Source organism: Salmo salar, chromosome ssa10 (genome assembly GCF_905237065.1).
Source record: "Salmo salar chromosome ssa10, Ssal_v3.1, whole genome shotgun sequence".
NCBI lineage: Eukaryota > Metazoa > Chordata > Actinopteri > Salmoniformes > Salmonidae > Salmo > Salmo salar.
In genome coordinates this window covers 1,969,388-1,994,472 of record NC_059451.1, presented here as the reverse complement: position 1 = coordinate 1,994,472, position 25,085 = coordinate 1,969,388, and the positions used below count along the sequence as shown (strand labels likewise).

General features: G+C 50.8%; 1 protein-coding gene across 10 annotated transcripts in view; it reads left to right on the top strand.

Annotated features, from left to right (window-relative positions):
- The window catches only part of herc2 (HECT and RLD domain containing E3 ubiquitin protein ligase 2), a 283,800-nt gene that overhangs the window by 203,972 nt on the left and 54,743 nt on the right, over window positions 1–25,085 (top strand). For 8 of the 10 annotated variants that reach the window (XM_045687211.1, XM_045687213.1, XM_045687210.1 and 5 more), the window contains 10 exons: window positions 2,890–3,030; window positions 5,032–5,223; window positions 6,266–6,419; window positions 10,785–10,892; window positions 11,062–11,193; window positions 14,989–15,147; window positions 16,989–17,233; window positions 17,803–17,958; window positions 21,846–22,160; window positions 23,175–23,389. In XM_045687211.1, the coding sequence (XP_045543167.1) occupies window positions 2,890–3,030; window positions 5,032–5,223; window positions 6,266–6,419; window positions 10,785–10,892; window positions 11,062–11,193; window positions 14,989–15,147; window positions 16,989–17,233; window positions 17,803–17,958; window positions 21,846–22,160; window positions 23,175–23,389 (1,817 nt within the window). Of the gene's footprint in view, window positions 1–2,889; window positions 3,031–5,031; window positions 5,224–6,265; window positions 6,420–10,784; window positions 10,893–11,061; window positions 11,194–14,988; window positions 15,148–16,988; window positions 17,234–17,802; window positions 17,959–21,845; window positions 22,161–23,174; window positions 23,390–23,625; window positions 23,848–25,085 lie in introns of those variants that run through there. The other 2 variants (XM_045687217.1, XM_045687212.1) reach the window with 2 other exon arrangements.

Genomic DNA, 25,085 nt, shown 5'->3' with positions numbered 1-25,085 from the left:
CACTCCATCAACAGCAGGTGCATTTCAAGAGCGGCAAATTTGAATCCAAATAAATGTCAAAATTCAAATTTTTCAAACATACAACTATTTTACACCCTTTGAAAGATAAACATCTCCTTAATCTAACCACGTTTTACGATTTCAAAAAGGTTTTACGGCGAAAGCATAAATTTAGAGTATGTTAGGACAGTACATTTACAAGAGTTGTGTGTAATGTTTTGTCAATTCAAAGACAGGGTCACCAAAACCATAAAACCAGCTAAAATGATGCACTAACCTTTTACAATCTCCATCAGATGACACTCCTAGGACATTATGTTAGACAATGCATGCATTTTTAGTTCTATCAAGTTCATATTTATATCCAAAAACAGCGTTTTACTATGGCATTGATGTTGAGGAAATCGTTTCCTCCAATAACCGGCAGTCAAGTCAGCATCACAAATTAAATAATTAAAATTAGAAAACATTGGTAAAATATTATATTGTCATTTAAAGAATTATAGATTTACATCTCTTGAACGCAATCAACTTGCCAGATTTAAAAATAACCTTACTGGGAAATCACACTTTGCAATAATCTGAGCACTGCGCCCAGAAAAATACGCGTTGCGATACAGACTAGTCGTCATGTTAGGGAGATCTAAAATCGAAAATACTATGTAAATAATCCATTACCTTTGATTCTCTTCATCAGATGTCACTTCCAGGTTTCACAGGTCCATAACGAATGTAGTTTTGTTCAAAAAAGCTCATCATTTATGTCCAAAAATCTCCGTCTTGTTAGCACATGATCTAAGCCCGCCGGACTTCACTTCATGAACGAGGGGAAAAAATATATTTACGTTCGTTCAAACATGTCAAACGTTGTATAGCATAAATCATTAGGGCCTTTTTTAACCAGAACATGAATAATATTCAAGGTGGACGAATGCATACTCTTTTATAACGTATTGGAACGAGGGTACCCAACATGAACTCGCGCGCCAGGTGTCTAATGGGCCATCATCGTTCCATGGCTCTCGTTCGGTCAGATCTCCCTCCAGAAGACTCAAAACACTTTGTAAAGGCTGGTGACATCTAGTGGAAGCAATAGGAAGTGCCAAAATATTCCTCAGCCCCTGTGTTTTTCAATGGCATAGGTTTAAAGGTAATACAACACATCAGGTATCCACTTCCTGTCAGAAAATGTCTCAGGGTTTTGCCTGCCAAATGAGTTCTGTTATACTCACAGACACCATTCAAACAGTTTTAGAAACTTTAGAGTGTTTTCTATCCATATATAATAAGTATATGCATATTCTAGTTACTGGGTAGGATTAGTAACCAGATTAAATCGGGTACATTTTTTTTCTCCAGCCGTGCAAATACTGCCCCCTAGCCCTAACAGGTTTTAAGATGATCTGAGGATTGGCTGGCTAATAGATACGTCCGGTCCTTGTTCTGTCACCAGGTGACCTCCTCAGAGGATTGGCTGGCTAATAGATACATACGTTCCTTGTTCTGTCACCAGGTGACCTCCTCAGAGGATTGGCTGGCTAATAGATACGTCTGGTCCTTGTTCTGTCACCAGGTGACCTCCTCAGAGGATTGTCTGGCTAATAGATACATCCGGTCCTTGTTCTGTCACCAGGTGACCTCCTCAGAGGATTGGCTGGCTAATAGATACATCCGGTCCTTGTTCTGTCACCAGGTGACCTCTTCAGAGGATTGGCTGGCTAATAGATACATCCGGTCCTTGTTCTGTCACCAGGTGACCTCCTCAGAGGATTGGCTGGCTAATAGATACATCCGGTCCTTGTTCTGTCACCAGGTGACCTCCTCAGAGGATTGGCTGGCTAATAGATACATCCGGTCCTTGTTCTGTCACCAGGTGACCTCCTCAGAGGATTGGCTGGCTAATAGATACATCCGGTCCTTGTTCTGTCACCAGGTGACCTCCTCAGAGGATTGGCTGGCTAATAGATACATCCGGTCCTTGTTCTGTCACCAGGTGACCTCCTCAGAGGATTGGCTGGCTAATAGATACATATGTTCCTTGTTCTGTCACCAGGTGACCTCCTCAGAGGATTGGCTGGCTAATAGATACATCCGGTCTTTGTTCTGTCACCAGGTGACCTCCTCAGAGGATTGGCTGGCTAATAGATACATATGTTCCTTGTTCTGTCACCAGGTGACCTCCTCAGAGGATTGGCTGGCTAATAGATACATCCGGTCTTTGTTCTGTCACCAGGTGACCTCCTCAGAGGATTGGCTGGCTAATAGATACATCCGGTCCTTGTTCTGTCACCAGGTGACCTCCTCAGAGGATTGGCTGGCTAATAGATACATCCGGTCTTTGTTCTGTCACCAGGTGACCTCCTCAGAGGATTGGCTGGCTAATAGATACATATGTTCCTTGTTCTGTCACCAGGTGACCTCAGAGGATTGGCTGGCTAATAGATACATCCGGTCTTTGTTCTGTCACCAGGTGACCTCCTCAGAGGATTGGCTGGCTAATAGATACATATGTTCCTTGTTCTGTCACCAGGTGACCTCCTCAGAGGATTGGCTGGCTAATAGATACATCCGGTCCTTGTTCTGTCACCAGGTGAACTCCTCAGAGGATTGGCTGGCTAATAGATAGTCTGGTCCTTGTTCTGTCACCAGGTGACCTCCTCAGAGGATTGGCTGGCTAATAGATACATCCGGTCCTTGTTCTGGCACCAGGTGACCTCCTCAGAGGATTGGCTGGCTAATAGATGCATCCGGTCCTTGTTCTGTCACCAGGTGACCTCCTCAGAGGATTGGCTGGCTAATAGATACATACGGTCCTTGTTCTGTCACCAGGTGACCTCCTCAGAGGATTGGCTGGCTAATAGATACATCTGGTCTTTGTTCTGTCACCAGGTGACCTCCTCAGAGGATGCTGTCACCCCCTCATCAGCTGTGACCCCGTCTACTGCTGCTTCCTCTCGACCTTTCATCCCGGTCACGGACGACCCCGGAGCGGCTAGCATCATCGCAGAGACCATGACCAAAACTAAAGAGGTGAGCTCTACGCCCCCCCCAGTGACTGTCCCACCTCTCTAACCCTGGTTAGATGATGCATTTTGAGGTCTCATCTCCTTGTCTTTAAAGTACGGTGGAGTTTTTGGTTCCAAATCAAATCAATTGTATTTATATATCCCTTCTTACATCAGCTGATATCTCAAAGTGCTGTACAGAAACCCAGCCTAAAACCCCCAAACAGCAAGTAATGCAGGTGTAAAAGCACGGTGGCTAGGAAAATCTCCCTAGAAAGACCAAAACCTAGGAAGAAACCTAGAGAGGAACCAGGCTATGAGGGGTGGCCAGTCCTCTTCTGGCTGTGCCGGGTGGAGATTATAACAGAACATGGCCAAGATGTTCAAATGTTCATAAATGACCAGCATGGTCAAATAATAATAATCACAGTAGTCGAGGGTGCAACAAGTCAGCAACTCAAGAGTAAGTGTCAGTTGGCTTTTTCATAGCCGATCATTGAGAGTATCTCTACCGCTCCTGCTGTCTCTAGAGAGTTGAAAACGGCAGGTCTGGGACAAGTGACACGTCCGGTGAACAGGTCAGGGTTCCAGCAGGTCTGGGACAGCAGGTCTGGGACAGGTAGCACGTCCGGTGAACAGGTCAGGGTCCCAGCAGGTCTGGGACAGCAGGTCTGGGACAGGTAGAACGTCCGGTGAACAGGTCAGGGTTCCAGCAGGTCTGGGACAGCAGGTCTGGGACAGGTAGCACGTCCGGTGAACAGGTCAGGGTTCCAGCAGGTCTGGGACAGCAGGTCTGGGACAGGTAGCACGTCTGGTGAACAGGTCAAGGGTCCCAGCAGGTCTGGGACAGGTAGAACGTCCGGTGAACAGGTCAGGGTTCCAGCAGGTCTGGGACAGCAGGTCTGGGACAGGTAGCACGTCCGGTGAACAGGTCAGGGACAGCAGGTCTGGGACAGGTAGAACGTCCGGTGAACAGGTCAGGGTTCCAGCAGGTCTGGGACAGCAGGTCTGGGACAGGTAGCACGTCCGGTGAACAGGTCAGGGTTCCTCTACAGCAGGTCTGGGACAGGTAGAACGTCCGGTGAACAGGTCAGGGTTCCAGCAGGTCTGGGACAGCAGGTCTGGGACAGGTAGCACGTCCGGTGAACAGGTCAGGGTTCCAGCAGGTCTGGGACAGCAGGTCTGGGACAGGTAGAACGTCCGGTGAACAGGTCAGGGTTCCAGCAGGTCTGGGACAGCAGGTCTGGGACAGGTAGCACGTCCGGTGAACAGGTCAGGGTTCCAGCAGGTCTGGGACAGCAGGTCTGGGACAGGTAGCACATCCGGTGAACAGGTCAGGGTCCCAGCAGGTCTGGGACAGGTAGAACGTCCGGTGAACAGGTCAGGGTTCCAGCAGGTCTGGGACAGCAGGTCTGGGACAGGTAGCACGTCCGGTGAACAGGTCAGGGTTCCAGCAGGTCTGGGACAGCAGGTCTGGGACAGGTAGAACGTCCGGTGAACAGGTCAGGGTTCCAGCAGGTCTGGGACAGCAGGTCTGGGACAGGTAGCACGTCCGGTGAACAGGTCAGGGTTCCAGCAGGTCTGGGACAGCAGGTCTGGGACAGGTAGCACATCCGGTGAACAGGTCAGGGTCCCAGCAGGTCTGGGACAGCAGGTCTGGGACAGCAGGTCTGGGACAGCAGGTCTGGGACAGGTAGAACGTCCGGTGAACAGGTCAGGGTTCCAGCAGGTCTGGGACAGCAGGTCTGGGACAGGTGGCACGTCCGGTGAACAGGTCAGGGTTCCAGCAGGTCTGGGACAGCAGGTCTGGGACAGCAGGTCTGGGACAGTGAAAGGTCGGGTCAGCAGGTCTGGGACAGCAGGTCTGGGACAGGTAGAACGTCCGGTGAACAGGTCAGGGTTCCAGCAGGTCTGGGACAGCAGGTCTGGGACAGGTAGCACGTCCGGTGAACAGGTCCAGCAGTAATGGAACCTATAACCCTAGCGATGCTATCAGTAAATGTAATTCTTGTGGTTTCTCTTCCAGGACTCAGAGTGTCAGAATAAGACTGGGGCTCCAGAACCTCAGTACCTGGACGAATTCACCAGTCTCCTGGTACCTGACGATACCAGGGTGATGGTGGACCTGCTGAAGCTGGCTGTGTCTGTCCGCTCTGGGGAGAAGGGCAAGGAGGTGCTGTCTGCTGTGCTGTCTGGGATGGGGACTGCCTACCCACAGGTAGAGTACACGAATGCATAGTAGGCACGGCAGGACACGTGCCACACACACACACACACACACACACACACACACACACACACACACACACACACACAGATACGGACTAGAGCTGGGACGATAAACCGAAAATTACTTACACCGACATTGTCTTCTTACCGAAGCATTTTCTGTGATTTTCTGTGATTTTGCTACACGATGGTCATGTAGATGGTTTTAAAACTGTTATTTGGTCGACAGTAATATATACATTATGCTGATTCCTGCTATGAAAGTATCTGCTTGTCACTGTTTGGCTGTCGGCTAATCTCCCCACTTCCTGTCCCCGCTGTAACGAGGAGTAGAGATATTACTGACTCATTTCCTGTCCCCACTGTGACGTGGAGTAGATATGTTACCGACTCACTTCCTGTCCCCACTGTGACGTGGAGTAGAGATGTTACTGACTCACTTCTGTCCCCACTGTAACGTGGAGTAGAGATGTTACTGACTCACTTCCTGTCCCCACTGTGACGTGGAGTAGAGATGTTACTGACTCACTTCCTGTCCCCACTGTGACGTGGAGTAGAGATGTTACTGACTCACTTCCTGTCCCCACTGTGACGTGGAGTAGAGATGTTACTGACTCACTTCCTGTCCCCACTGTGACGTGGAGTAGAGATATTACTGACTCACTTCCTGTCCCCACTGTGACGTGGAGTAGAGATGTTACTGTCTCACTTCCTCTCCCCACTGTAACATGGAGTAGAGATGTTACTGACTCACTTCCTGTCCCCACTGTAACGTGGAGTAGAGATGTTACTGACTCACTTCCTGTCCCCACTGTGACATGGAGTAGAATATTTACATTTATAGTGATATTTTTTTGGGTCCATATCGCCCAGCTCTAGCACTTCCTGATTTTATCATTATCGGTATATAGATGTGTCCATACCACCCTGCAATACAGACAGACATGGACACACACACACACACAGCCATCGCTTACCCGGTATACAGTGGTAATAAATGTGTCTGGTTCGTCCCTGTATGAACACCGTAGGTGGCAGACATGCTGCTGGAGCTGTGCGTGACGGAGTTAGAGGACGTAGCCACAGACTCTCAGAGCGGGCGTCTGTCCTCTCAGCCGGTGGTGGTGGAGAGCAGTCATCCCTACACTGACGACACCTCCACCAGCGGCACCGTTAAGATACCTGGTAACATTTTACATACAAATACAATGCACTGATGAGGGTGGGGTCTCTGTGTTGTAGACAGAGGGACTGAGGGTGGAGGGTCTGTTGTTGACAGAGGGACTGAGGGTGGAGGGTCTGTTGTGGACAGAGGGACTGAGGGTGGAGGGTCTGTTGTGGACAGAGGGACTGAGGGTGGAGGGTCTGTTGTGGACAGAGGGACTGAGGGTGGAGGGTCTGTTGTGGACAGAGGGACTGAGGGTGGAGGGTCTGTTGTGGACAGAGGGACTGAGGGTGGAGGGTCTGTTGTGGACAGAGGGACTGAGGGTGGAGGGTCTGTTGTGGACAGAGGGACTGAGGGTGGAGGGTCTGTTGTGGACAGAGAGACTGAGGGTGGAGGGTCTGTTGTGGACAGAGGGACTGAGGGTTGAGTCTCTGTTGTAGACAGAGAGACTGAGGAACTGAGTCTCTGGGTTGTTGACAGAGGGACTGAGGGTGGAGGGTCTGTTGTTGACAGAGGGACTGAGGGTTGAGTCTCTGTTGTAGACAGAGGGACTGAGGGTGGATGGTCTGTGTTGTAGACAGAGGGACTGAGGGTGGAGTCTCTGTTGTAGACAGAGGGACTGAGGGTGGAGTCTGTGTTGTAGACAGAGGGACTGAGGGTGGAGTCTGTGTTGTAGACAGAGGGACTGAGGGTGGAGTCTCTGTTGTAGACAGAGGGACTGAGGGTGGAGTCTGTGTTGTAGACAGAGGGACTGAGGGTGGAGGGTCTGTTGTGGACAGAGGGACTGAGGGTGGAGTCTGTGTTGTGGACAGAGGGACTGAGGGTGGAGGGTCTGTTGTGGACAGAGGGACTGAGGGTGGAGGGTCTGTTGTGGACAGAGGGACTGAGGGTTGAGTCTCTGTTGTGGACAGAGGGACTGAGGGTGGAGGGTCTGTTGTGGACAGAGGGACTGAGGGTGGAGGGTCTGTTGTGGACAGAGGGACTGAGGGTGGAGGGTCTGTTGTGGACAGAGGGACTGAGGGTGGAGGGTCTGTTGTGGACAGAGGGACTGAGGGTGGAGTCTCTGTTGTAGACAGAGGGACTGAGGGTGGAGTCTGTGTTGTAGACAGAGGGACTGAGGGTGGAGGGTCTGTTGTGGACAGAGGGACTGAGGGTGGAGTCTGTTGTGGACAGAGGGACTGAGGGTGGAGGGTCTGTTGTGGACAGAGGGACTGAGGGTGGAGGGTCTGTTGTGGACAGAGGGACTGAGGGTTGAGTCTCTGTTGTGGACAGAGGGACTGAGGGTGGAGGGTCTGTTGTGGACAGAGGGACTGAGGGTGGAGGGTCTGTTGTGGACAGAGGGACTGAGGGTGGATGGTCTGTTGTTGACAGAGGGACTGAGGGTGGAGGGTCTGTTGTGGACAGAGGGACTGAGGGTGGAGTCTCTGTTGTAGACAGAGGGACTGAGGGTGGAGTCTCTGTTGTAGACAGAGGGACTGAGGGTGGAGGGTCTGTTGTGGACAGAGGGACTGAGGGTTGAGTCTCTGTTGTAGACAGAGGGACTGAGGGTGGAGGGTCTGTTGTGGACAGAGGGACTGAGGGTGGAGGGTCTGTTGTGGACAGAGGGACTGAGGGTGGATGGTCTGTTGTTGACAGAGGGACTGAGGGTGGAGGGTCTGTTGTGGACAGAGGGACTGAGGGTGGAGTCTCTGTTGTAGACAGAGGGACTGAGGGTGGAGTCTCTGTTGTAGACAGAGGGACTGAGGGTGGAGGGTCTGTTGTGGACAGAGGGACTGAGGGTGGAGGGTCTGTGTTGTGGACTGAGGGACTGAGGGTGGAGGGTCTGTTGTGGACAGAGGGACTGAGGGTGGAGGGTCTGTTGTGGACAGAGGGACTGAGGGTGGAGTCTCTGTTGTAGACAGAGGGACTGAGGGTGGAGTCTCTGTTGTAGACAGAGGGACTGAGGGTGGAGGGTCTGTTGTGGACAGAGGGACTGAGGGTGGAGTCTCTGTTGTACACAGAGGGACTGAGGGTGGAGTCTGTGTTGTAGACAGAGGGACTGAGGGTGGAGTCTGTGTTGTAGACAGAGGGACTGAGGGTGGAGTCTGTGTTGTAGACAGAGAGGACTGAGGGTGGAGTCTGTGTTGTAGACAGAGGGACTGAGGGTGGAGTCTGTGTTGTAGACAGAGGGACTGAGGGTGGAGTCTGTGTTGTAGACAGAGGGACTGAGGGTGGAGTCTGTGTTGTAGACAGAGGGACTGAGGGTGGAGTCTGTGTTGTAGACAGAGGGACTGAGGGTGGAGTCTGTGTTGTAGACAGAGGGACTGAGGGTGGAGTCTGTGTTGTAGACAGAGGGACTGAGGGTGGAGTCTGTGTCGTAGACAGGGGGACTGAGGGTGGAGTCTGTGTCGTAGACAGGGGGACTGAGGGTGGAGTCTGTGTCGTAGACAGGGGGACTGAGGGTGGAGTGTCTGTGTCGTAGACAGGGGGACTGAGGGTGGAGTGTCTGTGTCGTAGACAGAGGGACTGAGGGTGGAGTGTCTGTGTTGTAGACAGAGGGACTGAGGGTGGAGGGTCTGTTGTTGACAGAGGGACTGAGGGTTGAGTCTCTGTTGTTGACAGAGGGACTGAGGGTGGAGTCTGTGTTGTAGACAGAGGGACTGAGGGTGGAGTCTGTGTTGTAGACAGAGGGACTGAGGGTGGAGGGTCTGTTGTTGACAGAGGGACTGAGGGTGGAGGGTCTGTTGTGGACAGAGGGACTGAGGGTGGAGGGTCTGTTGTGGACAGAGGGACTGAGGGTGGAGGGTCTGTTGTGGACAGAGGGACTGAGGGTGGAGGGTCTGTTGTGGACAGAGGGACTGAGGGTGGAGGGTCTGTTGTGGACAGAGGGACTGAGGGTGGAGTCTGTGTTGTGGACTGAGGGACTGAGGGTGGAGGGTCTGTTGTGGACAGAGGGACTGAGGGTGGATGGTCTGTTGTGGACAGAGGGACTGAGGGTGGATGGTCTGTTGTGGACAGAGGGACTGAGGGTGGAGGGTCTGTTGTGGAAAGAGGGACTGAGGGTGGAGTCTGTGTTGTAGACAGAGGGACTGAGGGTGGAGTCTGTGTTGTAGACAGAGGGACTGAGGGTGGAGTCTGTTGTAGACAGAGGGACTGAGGGTGGAGTCTGTGTTGTAGACAGAGGGACTGAGGGTGGAGTCTGTTGTAGACAGAGGGACTGAGGGTGGAGTCTGTTGTAGACAGAGGGACTGAGGGTGGAGTCTGTGTTGTAGACAGAGGGACTGAGGGTGGAGTCTGTGTTGTAGACAGAGGGACTGAGGGTGGAGTCTGTGTTGTAGACAGAGGGACTGAGGGTGGAGTCTGTGTTGTAGACAGAGGGACTGAGGGTGGAGTCTGTGTTGTAGACAGAGGGACTGAGGGTGGAGTCTGTGTTGTAGACAGAGGGACTGAGGGTGGAGTCTGTGTTGTAGACAGAGGGACTGAGGGTGGAGTCTGTGTTGTAGACAGAGGGACTGAGGGTGGAGTCTGTGTTGTAGACAGAGGGACTGAGGGTGGAGTCTGTGTCGTAGACAGGGGGACTGAGGGTGGAGTCTGTGTCGTAGACAGGGGGACTGAGGGTGGAGTGTCTGTGTCGTAGACAGGGGGACTGAGGGTGGAGTGTCTGTGTTGTAGACAGAGGGACTGAGGGTGGAGTGTCTGTGTTGTAGACAGAGGGACTGAGGGTGGAGGGTCTGTTGTTGACAGAGGGACTGAGGGTTGAGTCTCTGTTGTTGACAGAGGGACTGAGGGTGGAGTCTGTGTTGTAGACAGAGGGACTGAGGGTGGAGTCTGTGTTGTAGACAGAGGGACTGAGGGTGGAGGGTCTGTTGTTGACAGAGGGACTGAGGGTGGAGTCTGTGTTGTAGACAGAGGGACTGAGGGTGGAGGGTCTGTTGTAGACAGAGGGACTGAGGGTGGACTCTGTTGTAGACAGAGGGACTGAGGGTGGAGTCTGTGTTGTAGACAGAGGGACTGAGGGTGGAGTCTCTGTTGTAGACAGAGGGACTGAGGGTGGAGTCTCTGTTGTAGACAGAGGGACTGAGGGTGGAGGGTCTGTGTTGTAGACAGAGGGACTGAGGGTGGATGGTCTGTGTTGTAGACTGAGGGTGGAGGGTCTGTGTTGTAGACAGAGGGACTGAGGGTGGAGGGTCTTTGTGTTGTAGGTGGAGGGACTGAGGGTGGAGGGTCTGTTGTTGACAGAGGGACTGAGGGTGGAGGGTCTGTGTTGTAGACAGAGGGACTGAGGGTTGAGTCTCTGTGTTGTAGACAGAGGGACTGAGGGTGGAGTCTGTGTTGTAGACAGAGGGACTGAGGGTGGTCTCTGTGTTGTAGGTGCGGAGGGACTGAGGGTGGTCTCTGTGTTGTAGGTGCGGAGGGACTGAGGGTGGAGTTTGACCGCCAGTGTTCTGCAGAGAGACGTCATGACCCTCTCACCATCATGGACGGAGCCAATAGGATCATCTCTGTCCGATCAGGTGACCACAGCCCGAGCCAATCCCAACACTTCGTGAGATGTTAGTAGAGGGTTTTTGGTTTCTGACATTGTCTTCGTGGTGTCTCCTCATCCTGTGTCTCCTCGTCCTGTGTCTCCTCGTCCTGTGTCTCCTCGTCCTGTGTCTCCTCGTCCTGTCTCCCCGTCCTCAGGTCGTGAGTGGTCTGACTGGTCCAGTGAGTTGAGGATCCCAGCTGATGAGTTGAAGTGGAAGTTTACCAGCGATGGATCTGTAAACGGATGGGGTTGGCGTTTCACTGTCTACCCCATCATGCCCGCTGCCGGTATGACCCACACACACTGTCTACCCCATCATGCCTGCTGCCGGTATGACCCACACACACTGTCTACCCCATCATGCCCGCTGCCGGTTTGACCCACACACACTGCCAACCCCATCATGCCCGCTGCCGGTATGACCCACACACACTGTCTACCCCATCATGCCTGCTGCCGGTATGACCCACACACACTGTCTACCCCATCATGCCTGCTGCCGGTATGACCCACACACACTGTCTACCCATCATGCTTGCTGCCGGTATGACCCACACACTGTCTACCCCATCATGCCTGCTGCTCTCACCACACACTGTCTACCCCATCATGCCTGCTGCCGGTATGACCCACACACTGTCTACCCCATCATACCTGCTGCTGGTATGACCCACACACACTGTCTACCCATCATGCCTGCTGCCGGTATGACCCACACACACTGTCTACCCCATCATGCCTGCTGCTGGTATGGCCCACACACTGTCTACCCCATCACGCCTGCTGCTCTCACCACACACTGTCTACCCCATCATGCCTGCTGCCGGTATGACCCACACACTGTCTACCCCATTGTACCTGCTGCTGGTATGACCCACACACACTGTCTACCCATCATGCCTGCTGCTGGTATGACCCACACACACTGTCTACCCCATCATGCCTGCTGCTGGTATGACCCACACACTGTCTACCCCATCATGCCTGCTGCTGGTATGACCCACACACACTGTCTACCCCATCATGCCTGCTGCCGGTATGACCCACACACTGTCTACCCCATCATACCTGCTGCTGGTATGACCCACACACTGTCTACCCCATCATGCATGCTGCCGGTATGACCCACACACTGTCTACCCCATCATGCTGCTGCTGGTATGACCCACACACTGTCTACCCCATCATGCCTGCTGCTCTCACCACACACTGTCTACCCATCATTCCTGCTGCTGGTATGACCCACACACTGTCTACCCCATCATGCCTGCTGCTGGTATGACCCACACACACTGTCTACCCCATCATGCCTGCTTCCGGTATGACCCACACACACTGTCTACCCCATCATGCCTGCTGCCGGTATGACCCACACACTGTCTACCCCATCATGCCTGCTGCTGGTATGACCCCCACTCACTGTCTACCCCATCATGCCTGCTGCCGGTATGACCCACACACTGTCTACCCCATCATACCTGCTGCTGGTATGACCCACACACTGTCTACCCCATCATACCTGCTGCTGGTATGACCCACACACTGTCTACCCCATCATGCCTGCTGCTGGTATGACCCACACACACTGTCTACCCCATCATGCCTGCTGCTGGTATGACCCACACACACTGTCTACCCCATCATGCCTGCTGCTGGTATGACCCACACACTGTCTACCCCATCATGCCTGCTGCTCTCACCACACACTGTCTACCCCATCATGCCTGCTGTTGGTATGACCCACACACACTGTCTACCCATCATGCCTGCTGCCGGTATGACCCACACACACTGTCTACCCGTCATGCCTGCTGCCGGTATGACCCACACACTGTCTACCCCATCATGCCTGCTGCTGTATGACCCACACACACGTTCTACCCAATCATGCCTGCTGCTGGTATGACCCACACACTGTCTACCCCATCATGCCTGCTGCTCTCACCACACACTGTCTACCGCATCATGCCTGCTTCCGGTATGACCCACAAACACTGTCTACCCCATCATACCTGGTGCTGGTATGACCCACACACTGTCTACCCCATCATGCCTGCTGCTCTCACCACACACTGTCTACCCATCATGCCTGCTGCCGGTATGACCCACACACACTGTCTACCCATCATGCCTGCTGCCGGTATGTCCCACACACACTGTCTACCCATCATGCCTGCTGCCGGTATGACCCACACACTGTCTACCCCATCATGCCTGCTGCCGGTATGAACCACACACTGTCTACCCCATCATGCCTGCTGCTGTATGACCCACACACTGTCTACCCCATCATGCCTGCTGCTGTATGACCCACACACACTGTCTACCCCATCATGCCTGCTGCTGGTATGACCCACACACTGTCTACCCATCATGCCTGCTGCTCTCACCACACACTGTCTACCCCATCATGCCTGCTTCCGGTATGACCCACACACACTGTCTACCCCATCATACCTGCTGCTGGTATGACCCACACACTGTGTACCCCATCATGCCTGCTGCTGGTATGACCCACACACTGTCTACCCCATCATGCCTGCTGCTGGTATGACCCACACACACTGTCTACCCCATCATGCCTGCTTCCGGTATGACCCACACACACTGTCTACCCCATCATACCTGCTGCCGGTATGTCCCACACACTGTCTACCCCATCATGCCTGCTGTCGGTATGACCCACACACACTGTCTACCCCATCATGCCTGCTGCTGGTATGACCCACACACACTGTCTACCCCATCATGCCTGCTTCCGGTATGACCCCCACACACTGTCTACCCCATCATGCCTGCTGCCGGTATGACCCACACACTGTCTACCCCATCATGCCTGCTGCCGGTATGACCTACACACACTGTCTACCCCATCATGCCTGCTGCCGGTATGACCCATACACTGTCTACCCCATCATGCCTGCTGCTGGTATGACCCACACACACTGTCTACCCCATCATGCCTGCTGCTGGTATGACCCACACACTGTCTACCCATCATGCCTGCTGCTGGTATGACCCACACACACTGTCTACCCCATCATGCCTGCTGCCGGTATGACCCACACACACTGTCTACCCATCATGCCTGCTGCCGGTATGACCCACACACTGTCTACCCCATCATGCCTGCTGCCGGTATGACCCACACACTGTCTACCCATCATGCCTGCTGCTGTATGACCCACACACACTGTCTACCCCATCATGCCTGCTGCTGGTAAGACCCACACACTGCCTCACCACACACACACCGCCTCACCACACACACACACCGCCTCACCGCACACACACCGCCTCACCACACACTGCCTCACCCCACACCGCCTCACCACACACCGCCTCACCACACACCGCCTCACCATACACCGCCTCACCATACACACTGCCTCACCACACACACTGCCTCACCACACACACTGCCTCACCACACACACTGCCTCACCACTCACTGCCTCACCACACACACTGCCTCACTGCCTCACCACCCACTGCCTCACCACACACTGCCTCACCACACACCGCCTCACCACACACACCGCCTCACCACGCCTCACCACACACACCGCCTCACCACACACACCGCCTCACCACGCACACTGCCTCACCACACACTGTCTCTCTGCCTCACCACACACTGCCTCACTGCCTCACCACACACTGCCTCACTGCCTCACCACACACTGCCTCACTGCCTCACCACACACTGCCTCACCACACACTGCCTCACTGCCTCACCACACACACTGCCTCACTGCCTCACCACACACACTGCCTCTCTGCCTCACCACACACACTGCCTCTCTGCCTCACCCCACACTGCCTCACCACACACACTGCCTCACCCCACACTACCTCACTGCCTCACCACACACACTGCCTCACCACACACTGCCTCACTGCCTCACCCCACACACTGCCTCACCACACACTGCCTCACCACACACACCGCCTCACCCCACACTGCCTCACACTGCCTCACCCCACACTGCCTCACCCCACACTGCCTCACACCGCCTCACCCCACCCTATCATCATCTGTAGTTAGTTGTACTGTGTAACAGACTGTGTCTGTCCCCCAGGTCCTAAAGACCTTCTGTCTGACCGCTGCATCCTGTCCTGTCCGTCCATGGACCTGGTGACCTGCCTCCTGGACTTCAGGCTCAACTTAGCCTCCAACCGGAGCATCGTACCCCGCCTGGCTGCCTCCCTGGCTGCCTGCGCTCAGCTCAGTGCCCTGGGTACGAGGACCACTTCACACCTCTTAGTCCGCATCCGCGTCGTTTAGGACGTACCTCAGCCTGATATACACAGCCTCTTTAGCTGCTTCTGTGTTGTTAGGGGGAAGATGTGGCATTACAGTCTAGCTGCTTCTGTGTTGTTAGGGGGAAGCTGTGGCAGTACAGTCTAGCTGCTTCTGTGTTGTTAGCGGGAAGCTGTGGCAGTACAGTCTAGCTGCTTCTCAGTGTTTTTAGGTGGAAGCTGTGGCAGTACAGTCTAGCTGCTTCTCAGTGTATTTAGGTGGAAGCTGTGGCAGTACAGTCTAGCTGCTTCTGTGTTGTTAGGGGGAAGCTGTGGCAGTACAGTCTAGCTGCTTCTGTGTTGTTAGGGGGAAGCTGTGGCAGTACAGTCTAGCTGCTTCTGTGTTGTTAGGGGGAAGCTGTGGCAGTACAGTCTAGCTGCTTCTCTGTGTTAGTGGGAAGCTGTGGCAGTACAGTCTAGCTGCTTCTGTGTTGTTAGGGGGAAGCTGTGGCAGTACAGTCTAGCTGCTTCTCTGTGTTGTTAGGGGGAAGCTGTGGCAGTACACTCTAGCTGCTTCTGTGTTTTTAGGTGGAAGCTGTGGCAGTACAGTCTAGCTGCTTCTCAGTGTTTTTAGGTGGAAGCTGTGGCAGTACAGTCTAGCTGCTTCTCAGTGTTTTTAGGTGGAAGCTGTGGCAGTACAGTCTAGCTGCTTCTCAGTGTATTTAGGTGGAAGCTGTGGCAGTACAGTCTAGCTGCTTCTGTGTTTTTAGGGAGAAGCTGTGGCAGTACAGTCTAGCTGCTTCTGTGTTGTTAGTGGGAAGCTGTGGCAGTACAGTCTAGCTGCTTCTCAGTGTTGTTAGGGGGAAGCTGTGGCAGTACAGTCTAGCTGCTTCAGTGTTTTTAGGTGGAAGCTGGTGCAGTACAGTCTAGCTGCTTCTCAGTGTTGTTGGGGGGAAGCTGTGGCAGTACAGTCTAGCTGCTTCTCAGTGTTTTTAGGGGGAAGCTGTGGCAGTACAGTCTAGCTGCTTCTCAGTGTTGTTAGGGGGAAGCTGTGGCAGTACAGTCTAGCTGCTTCTGTGTTAGGGGGAAGCTGTGGCAGTACAGTCTAGCTGCTTCTCAGTGTTTAGGTGGAAGCTGTGGCAGTACAGTCTAGCTGCTTCTCAGTGTTTTTAGGTGGAAGCTGTGGCAGTACAGTCTAGCTGCTTCTGTGTTGTTAGGGAGAAGCTGTGGCAGTACAGTCTAGCTGCTTCTCAGTGTTTTTAGGTGGAAGCTGTGGCAGTACAGTCTAGCTGCTTCTCAGTGTTTTTAGGTGGAAGCTGTGGCAGTACAGTCTAGCTGCTTCTGTGTTAGGGGGAAGCTGTGGCAGTACAGTCTAGCTGCTTCTCAGTGTTTAGGTGGAAGCTGTGGCAGTACAGTCTAGCTGCTTCTCAGTGTTTTTAGGTGGAAGCTGTGGCAGTACAGTCTAGCTGCTTCTGTGTTGTTAGGGAGAAGCTGTGGCAGTACAGTCTAGCTGCTTCTGTGTTGTTAGGTGGAATCTGTGGCAGTACAGTCTAGCTGCTTCTCAGTGTTTTTAGGTGGAAGCTGTGGCAGTACAGTCTAGCTGCTTCTCAGTGTTTTTAGGTGGAAGCTGTGGCAGTACAGTCTAGCTGCTTCTCAGTGTTTTTAGGTGGAAGCTGTGGCAGTACAGTTGAGGAATTGCTATTAAAAATTGTACATAGACTCTGATACATGTCTCATAGAAATGTCTGTATCCTTGGGCTCTCACCTCTCTGTCATTGTATGGGTCTGACCCGGTCTCCTCTCTGTCACTGTAAAGTACTATGTGTTGTTTGTCTTATAGCAGCAGGACATCGTATGTGGGCTCTGCAGAGGCTCCGTAAACTGCTGACCACAGAGTATGGCCAGTCCATCAACATCACCAGGCTGCTTGGGGACAGTGAAGGAGAGTCTCGCTCCATGAGTTTTACAGGCAGCGCGCTGGCCGCCCTGGTGAAGGGTCTTCCTGAGGCTCTCCAGAGGCAGTATGAATACGAGGACCCCATCGTCAGGGGAGGAAAACAGCTGTTACACAGCCCCTTCTTCAAGGTAGGCTAACAGAAAGGTAGGCTAACAGAAAGGTAGGCTAACAGACAGGTAGGCTAACAGACAGGTAGGCTAACAGACAGGTAGGCTAACAGACAGGTAGGCTAACAGAAAGGTATTCTAACAGACGGAAAGGTGGGCTAACAGACGGAAAGGTGGTCTAACAGACGGAAAGGTGGGCTAACAGACGGAAAGGTGGGCTAACAGACGGAAAGGTGGGCTAACAGACGGAAAGGTGGGCTAACAGACGGAAAGGTGGGCTAACAGACGGAAAGGTGGGCTAACAGACGGAAAGGTGGGCTAACAGACGGAAAGGTGGGCTAACAGACGGAAAGGTAGGCTAACAGACGGAAAGGTAGGCTAACAGACGGAAAGGTAGGCTAACAGACGGAAAGGTAGGCTAACAGACGGAAAGGTAGGCTAACAGAAAGGGTTTGTAACTGACTGTTACCTGTATTCTTCCAGTGACAGCAGAGGGGAAGGCGTAAATGAATGTGTGCCATTCTAGATTTAGTTTGTCTTAGCGATTTGGATATCATTTTGAATCGGTCCGTTTGTTTGTTTGTTTTTAGGTGCTGGTGGCCCTCGCCTGCGACCTGGAGTTGGACACCCTACCCTGCTGTGCTGAGAGTCATAAGTGGACGTGGTTCCGCAGGTACTGTACTGCTTCCAGAGTGGCTGTCGCTCTGGACAAGAGGACTCCTCAGCCACGTCCCTTCCTGGATGAGGTGGGTTGGGCAAGACAGGCCATCATTGCGACTGTTAATATACACTATATACATAAATATATACAAGTATGTGGACACCCTTTCAAATTAGTGGATTCGGCTATTTCAGTCACACCCGTTACTGACAGGTCTATAAAATCGAACACACTGCCATGCAATCTCCATAGACAAACATTGTCAGTAGAATGGCCTTACTGAAGAGGCCTTCCCTGTAGCTCCCTGTAGCTCAGTTGGTAGAGCATGGTGTTTGCAACGCCAGGGTTGTGGGTTCAATTCCCACGGGGGGCCAGTACAGGCAGAAAAAATATATATATATAAATGTATGAAATGTATGCATTCACTACTGTAAGTCGCTCTGGATAAGAGCGTCTGCTAAATGACTAAAATGTAGAATGTAAGAGCTCACTGACTTCTAACGTGGCACCGTCATAAGATGCCACCTTTCCAACAAGTCAGTTCATCAAATGTTTGCACTGCTAGAGCTGCCCACGGTCAACTGTGAAGTGGAAACGTCTAGGAGCAACAACGGCTCACGCAAGCTCACAGAACGGGACCGCCGAGTGCTGAAGCGCGTAAAAATCATCTGTCCTCGGTCGCAACACTCACTACTGAGTTCCAAACTGCCTCTGGAAGCAACGTCAGCACAAGAACTGTTCGTTGGGAGCTTCATGAATTGGGTTTCCATGGCCGGGCAGCCGCACACAAGCCTAAGATCACCATGCGCAATGCCAAGTGTTGGTTGGAGTGGTGTAAATCTCGCCGCCATTGGACTCTGGAGCAGTGGAAACGTGTTCTCTGGAGTGATGAATCACGCTTCACCATCTGGCAATCCGACAGACGAATCTGGGTTTGGCGGATGCCAGGAGAACGCTACCTGCCCCAATGCATAGTGCCAACTGTAAAGTTTGGTGGAGGAGGAATAATGGCCTGGGGCTGTTTTTCATGGTTCAGGCCCCTTATTTCCAGTGAAGGGAAATCTTAACGCTACAGTATACAATGACATTTTAGACTATTCTGTGCTTCCAACTTTGTGGCAGGCCCCTTCCTGTTTCAGCATGACAATGCCCCCGTTCGGGCGGCAGGTAGCCTAGTGGTTCGAGCGTTGGACTAGTAACTGAAAGGTTGCAAGATTGAATCCCCGAGCTGACAAGGTAAAAATCTGTCGTTCTGTCCCTGAACAAGGCAGTAAATTCACTGTTCCTAGGCCATCATTGAAAATAAGAATTTGTTCTTAACTGACTTGCCTAGTTAAATAAAGGTAAAAATAAAAAGTTCACAAAGCGAGGTCCATACAGAAATGGTTTGTGGAGATCAGTGTGGAGGAACTTGACTAGCCTGAGTCCTGACCTCAACCCCATCAAACACCTTTGGGGTGAATTGGAACGCCGACTGCGAGCCAGGCCTAATTGCCCAACATCAGTGCCCGACCTCACTAATGCTCTTGTAGCTGAATGGAAGCAAATCCCCGCAGCAATGTTCCAACATCTAGTGGAAAGCCTTCCCTGAAGAGTAGAGGCTGTTATAGCAGCAAAGGGGAGGACCAACTCCATATTAATGCCTTCCCTGAAGAGTAGAGGCTGTTATAGCAGCAAAGGGGAGGACCAACTCCATATTAATGACTTCCCAGAAGAGTAGAGGCTGTTATAGCAGCAAAGGGGGGGACCAACTCCATATTAATGACTTCCCAGAAGAGTGGAGGCTGTTATAGCAGCAAAGGGGGGACCAACTCCATATTAATGACTTCCCAGAAGAGTGGAGGCTGTTATAGCAGCAAAGGGGGGACCAACTCCATATTAATGACTTCCCTGAAGAGTGGAGGCTGTTATAGCAGCAAAGGGGGGACCAACTCCATATTAATGACTTCCCAGAAGAGTAGAGGCTGTTATAGCAGCAAAGGGGGGACCAACTCCATATTAATGACTTCCCAGAAGAGTGGAGGCTGTTATAGCAGCAAAGGGGGGACCAACTCCATATTAATGTCCATGATTTTGGAATGAGATGTTGACGAGCAGGTGTCCACATAATGTCCCATCACTCTTTTATCCAACTAGTCAATAGATGTCAATCATTTTTCCTTTCTTTCAAATGACCACAATGGAAATAAGTTCTACAACTTTTTGGTGTTAAATTATCTCTAACCACTCTGATCTGGGCATTATCTCTAATCACTCTGATCTGGACATTATCTCTAACCACTCTGTCTCTCTGATCTGGACATTATCTCTAACCCCTCTGATCTGGACATTATCTCTAATCCCTCTGATCTGGACATTATCTCTAATCCCTCTGATCTGGACATTATCTCTAATCCCTCTGATCTGGACATTATCTCTAATCCCTCTGATCTGGACATTATCTCTAATCCCTCTGATCTGGACATTATCTCTAATCCCTCCGATCTGGACATTATCTCTAACCACTCTGATCTGGACATTATCTCTAATCCCTCTGTCCCTCTGATCTGGACATTATCTCTAATCCCTCTGTCCCTCTTATCTGGACATTATCTCTAACCACTCTGATCTGGACATTATCTCTAACCACTCTGATCTGGACATTATCTCTAACCACTCTGCTCCTCTGATCTGGACATTATCTCTAACCACTCTGATCTGGACATTATCTCTAATCCCTCTGCTCCTCTGATCTGGACATTATCTCTAACCCCTCTGATCTGGACATTATCTCTAACCCCTCTGATCTGGACATTATCTCTAACCACTCTGTCCCTCTGATCTGGACATTATCTCTAACCACTCTGTCCCTCTGATCTGGACATTATCTCTAACCACTCTGATCTGGACATTATCTCTAACCACTCTGATCTGGACATTATCTCTAACCACTCTGATCTGGACATTATCTCTAACCACTCTGATCTGGACATTATCTCTAACCACTCTGATCTGGACATTATCTCTAATCACTCTCCCTCTGATCTGGACATTATCTCTAATCACTCTGATCTGGACATTATCTCTAATCACTGCTCCTCTGATCTGGACATTATCTCTAACCACTCTGATCTGGACATTATCTCTAACCCCTCTGATCTGGACATTATCTCTAATCCCTCTGCTCCTCTGATCTGGACATTATCTCTAATCCCTCCGATCTGGGCATTATCTGTAACCCCTCTGATCTGGACATTATCTCTAACCCCTCTTATCTGGACATTATCTCTAACCACTCTGTCCCTCTGATCTGGACATTATCTCTGACCACTCTGTCCCTCTGATCTGGACATTATCTCTAACCACTCTGATCTGGACATTATCTCTAATCCCTCTGCTACTCTGATCTGGACATTATCTCTAATCCCTATGCTCCTCTGATCTGGACATTATCTCTAACCCCTCTGATCTGGACATTATCTCTAACCACCCTGATCTGGACATTATCTCTAATCCCTCCGGTCTGGACATTATCTCTAACCACTCTGTCCCTCTGATCTGGACATTATCTCTAACCACTCTGATCTGGACATTATCTCTAACCCCTCTGATCTGGACATTATCTCTAACCACTCTGTCCCTCTGATCTGGACATTATCTCTGACCACTCTGTCCCTCTGATCTGGACATTATCTCTAACCACTCTGATCTGGACATTATCTCTAATCCCTCTGCTACTCTGATCTGGACATTATCTCTAATCCCTCTGCTCCTCTGATCTGGACATTATCTCTAACCACTCTGATCTGGACATTATCTCTAATCCCTCCGGTCTGGACATTATCTCTAACCACTCTGTCCCTCTGATCTGGACATTATCTCTAACCACTCTGTCCCTCTGATCTGGACATTATCTCTAACCACTCTGATCTGGACATTATCTCTAACCACTCTGATCTGGACATTATCTCTAACCCCTCTGCTCCTCTGTAGGTGACTAAGAAGATCTGTGAGTTGATGGCTGACTGTGAGGTGATGACCGTCCTCCATGAGAGCCATGACCTGTTTAAGAGAGAGCAGGACGAACAGCTGGTCCAATGGATGAACAGGAGACCTGACGACTGGACGCTGTCTGCAGGAGGCTCCGGGACCATCTACGGCTGGGGTCACAACCACCGGGGTCAGCTAGGGGGCATTGAGGGGGCAAAGGTCAAGGTCCCCACCCCCACAGAGGCCCTGGCGACTCTGAGACCTGTTCAGCTGATAGGAGGGGAGCAAACCCTGTTCGCTGTCACTGCTGATGGAAAGGTAAAGACCTGTAGAGACCAGTAAAGGTTATTTCAGCTGATAGGAGGGGAGCAAACCCTGTTCGCTGACACTGCTGATGGAAAGGTAAAGACCAGTAGAGACCAGTAAAGGTTATTTCAGCTGATAGGAGGGGAGCAAACCCTGTTCGCTGTCACTGCTGATGGAAAGGTAAAGACCTGTAGAGACCAGTAAAGGTTATTTCAGCTGATAGCGGGAGCAAACCCTGTTCGCTGACACTGCTGATGGAAAGGTAAAGACCAGTAGAGACCAGTAAAGGTTATTTCAGCTGATAGGAGGGGAGCAAACCCTGTTCGCTGTCACTGCTGATGGAAAGGTAAAGACCAGTAGAGACCAGTAAAGGTTATTTCAGCTGATAGGAGGGAAGCAAACCCTGTTCGCTGTCACTGACGGAAATGTAAACCCCGGTAGGGACCCGGTAGAGGGCCATTAGGGGCCCGGTAGAGTGCCGGTAGAGTCCCGGTAGGGTCCCGGTAGAGGGCCGGTAGGGTTCCGGTAGAGGGCTGGTAGGGTCCCGGTAGGGTCCCGGTAGAGGGCCGGTAGAGTCCTGGTGGGGTCCTAGTAGAGGACTAGAAGGGTCCTGGTAGAGGACTAGAAGGGTACCGGTAGGGTCCTGGTGGGGTCCCAGTAGGGTCCTGGTAGAGGACTAGAAGGGTCCTGGTAGGGTCCTGGTGGGGTCCCAGTAGGGTCCTGGTAGAGGACTAGAAGGGTCCTGGTAGAGGACTAGAAGGGTCCTGGTGGGGTCCCAGTAGGGTCCTGGTAGAGGACTAGAAGGGTCCTGGTGGGGTCCCAGTAGGGTCCTGGTGGGGTCCCAGTAGGGTCCTGGTAGAGGACTAGAAGGGTCCTGGTGGGGTCCTGGTAGAGGACTAGAAGGGTCCCTGTAGGGTCCTGGTAGAGGACTAGAAGGGTCCTGGTGGGGTCCTGGTAGAGGACTAGAAGGGTCCTGGTGGGGTCCTGGTGGGCTACGGTATGTGACTGTTATCTGTCTTCCTCCAGTTGTACGCTACTGGGTACGGTGCTGGGGGCCGGCTGGGTATCGGCGGTACGGAGTCCGTGTCCACCCCCACTCTGCTGGAGTCCATCCAGCATGTATTCATCAGGAAGGTGGCAGTGAACAGCGGAGGGAAACACTGTCTAGCCCTGTCCTCTGAGGGAGAGGTCTACTCCTGGGGAGAGGCTGAGGATGGAAAACTGGGACACGGCAACAGGAGGTTAGGTTATACACTATACTATACTATATACACTATACACGCCGTCTATATACACTATACTATATACACTATATACACTATACTATATACACGCTGTCTATATACACTATACTGTACACACTATACTATGTACACTATACACACTGTACTATATACACTATACACACTATATACTATACACACACTGTCTAGCCCTGTCCTCTGAGGGAGAGGTCTACTCCTGGGGAGAGGCTGAGGATGGAAAACTGGGACACGGCAACAGGAGGTTAGGTTATATACACTATATACACTATACTATATACTATACTATATACACTATACACGCTGTCTATATACACTACACTATATACACTATACTATATACACGCTGTCTATATACACTATACTGTACTATATACACTATACACACTATACACACTATATACTATACACACACTGTCTAGCCCTGTCCTCTGAGGGAGAGGTCTACTCCTGGGGAGAGGCTGAGGATGGAAAACTGGGACACGGCAACAGGAGGTTAGGTTATATACACTATATACACTATACTATATACTATACTATATACACTATACACGCTGTCTATATACACTACACTATATACACTATACTATATACACGCTGTCTATATACACTATACTGTACTATATACACTATACACACTATACACACTATATACTATACACACACTGTCTAGCCCTGTCCTCTGAGGGAGAGGTCTACTCCTGGGGAGAGGCTGAGGATGGAAAACTGGGACACGGCAACAGGAGGTTAGGTTATACACTATACTATATACACTATATACACTATACTATATACTATACTATATATACTATACACAATATACACACTATATACTATACTATACACACACTGTCTAGCCCTGTCCTCTGAGGGAGAGGTCTACTCCTGGGGAGAGGCTGAGGACAGAAAACTGGGACACGGCAACAGGAGGTTAGGTTATACACTATACTACATAGACTATATACACTATACTATATACTATACTATATACACTATACACACTGTCTATATACACTATACTATATACACTATATACACTATACTATATACACGCTGTCTATATACACTATACTGTACACACTATACTATATACACTATACACGCTGTCTATATACACTAAACTATATACACTATACACACTATACTATATACACTATACTATATACACCCTATATACACGATACACACTATGTACACTATACACACTATGTACACTATACTATATACACTATACACACTATACTATATACTATATACACACTATACTATATACTATATGCACTATATACACTATACTATATACACTATACTATATACTATACTATATACACTATATACTATATACACTATACTATATACACTATACATATACACTATACTATATACACTATACACACTATATACACTATACTATATACACTATACACACTATACTATATACACACTGTACTATATACACTATACTATATACACTATACTATATACTATATACACTATACTATATACACTATACACACTATACTATACACACTATACTATATACACTATACACACTATACTATACACACTATACTATATACACTATACACACGATACTATATACACTATACTATATATACACTATATACACTATACTATATACAATATACACACTATACTATATACACGATACACA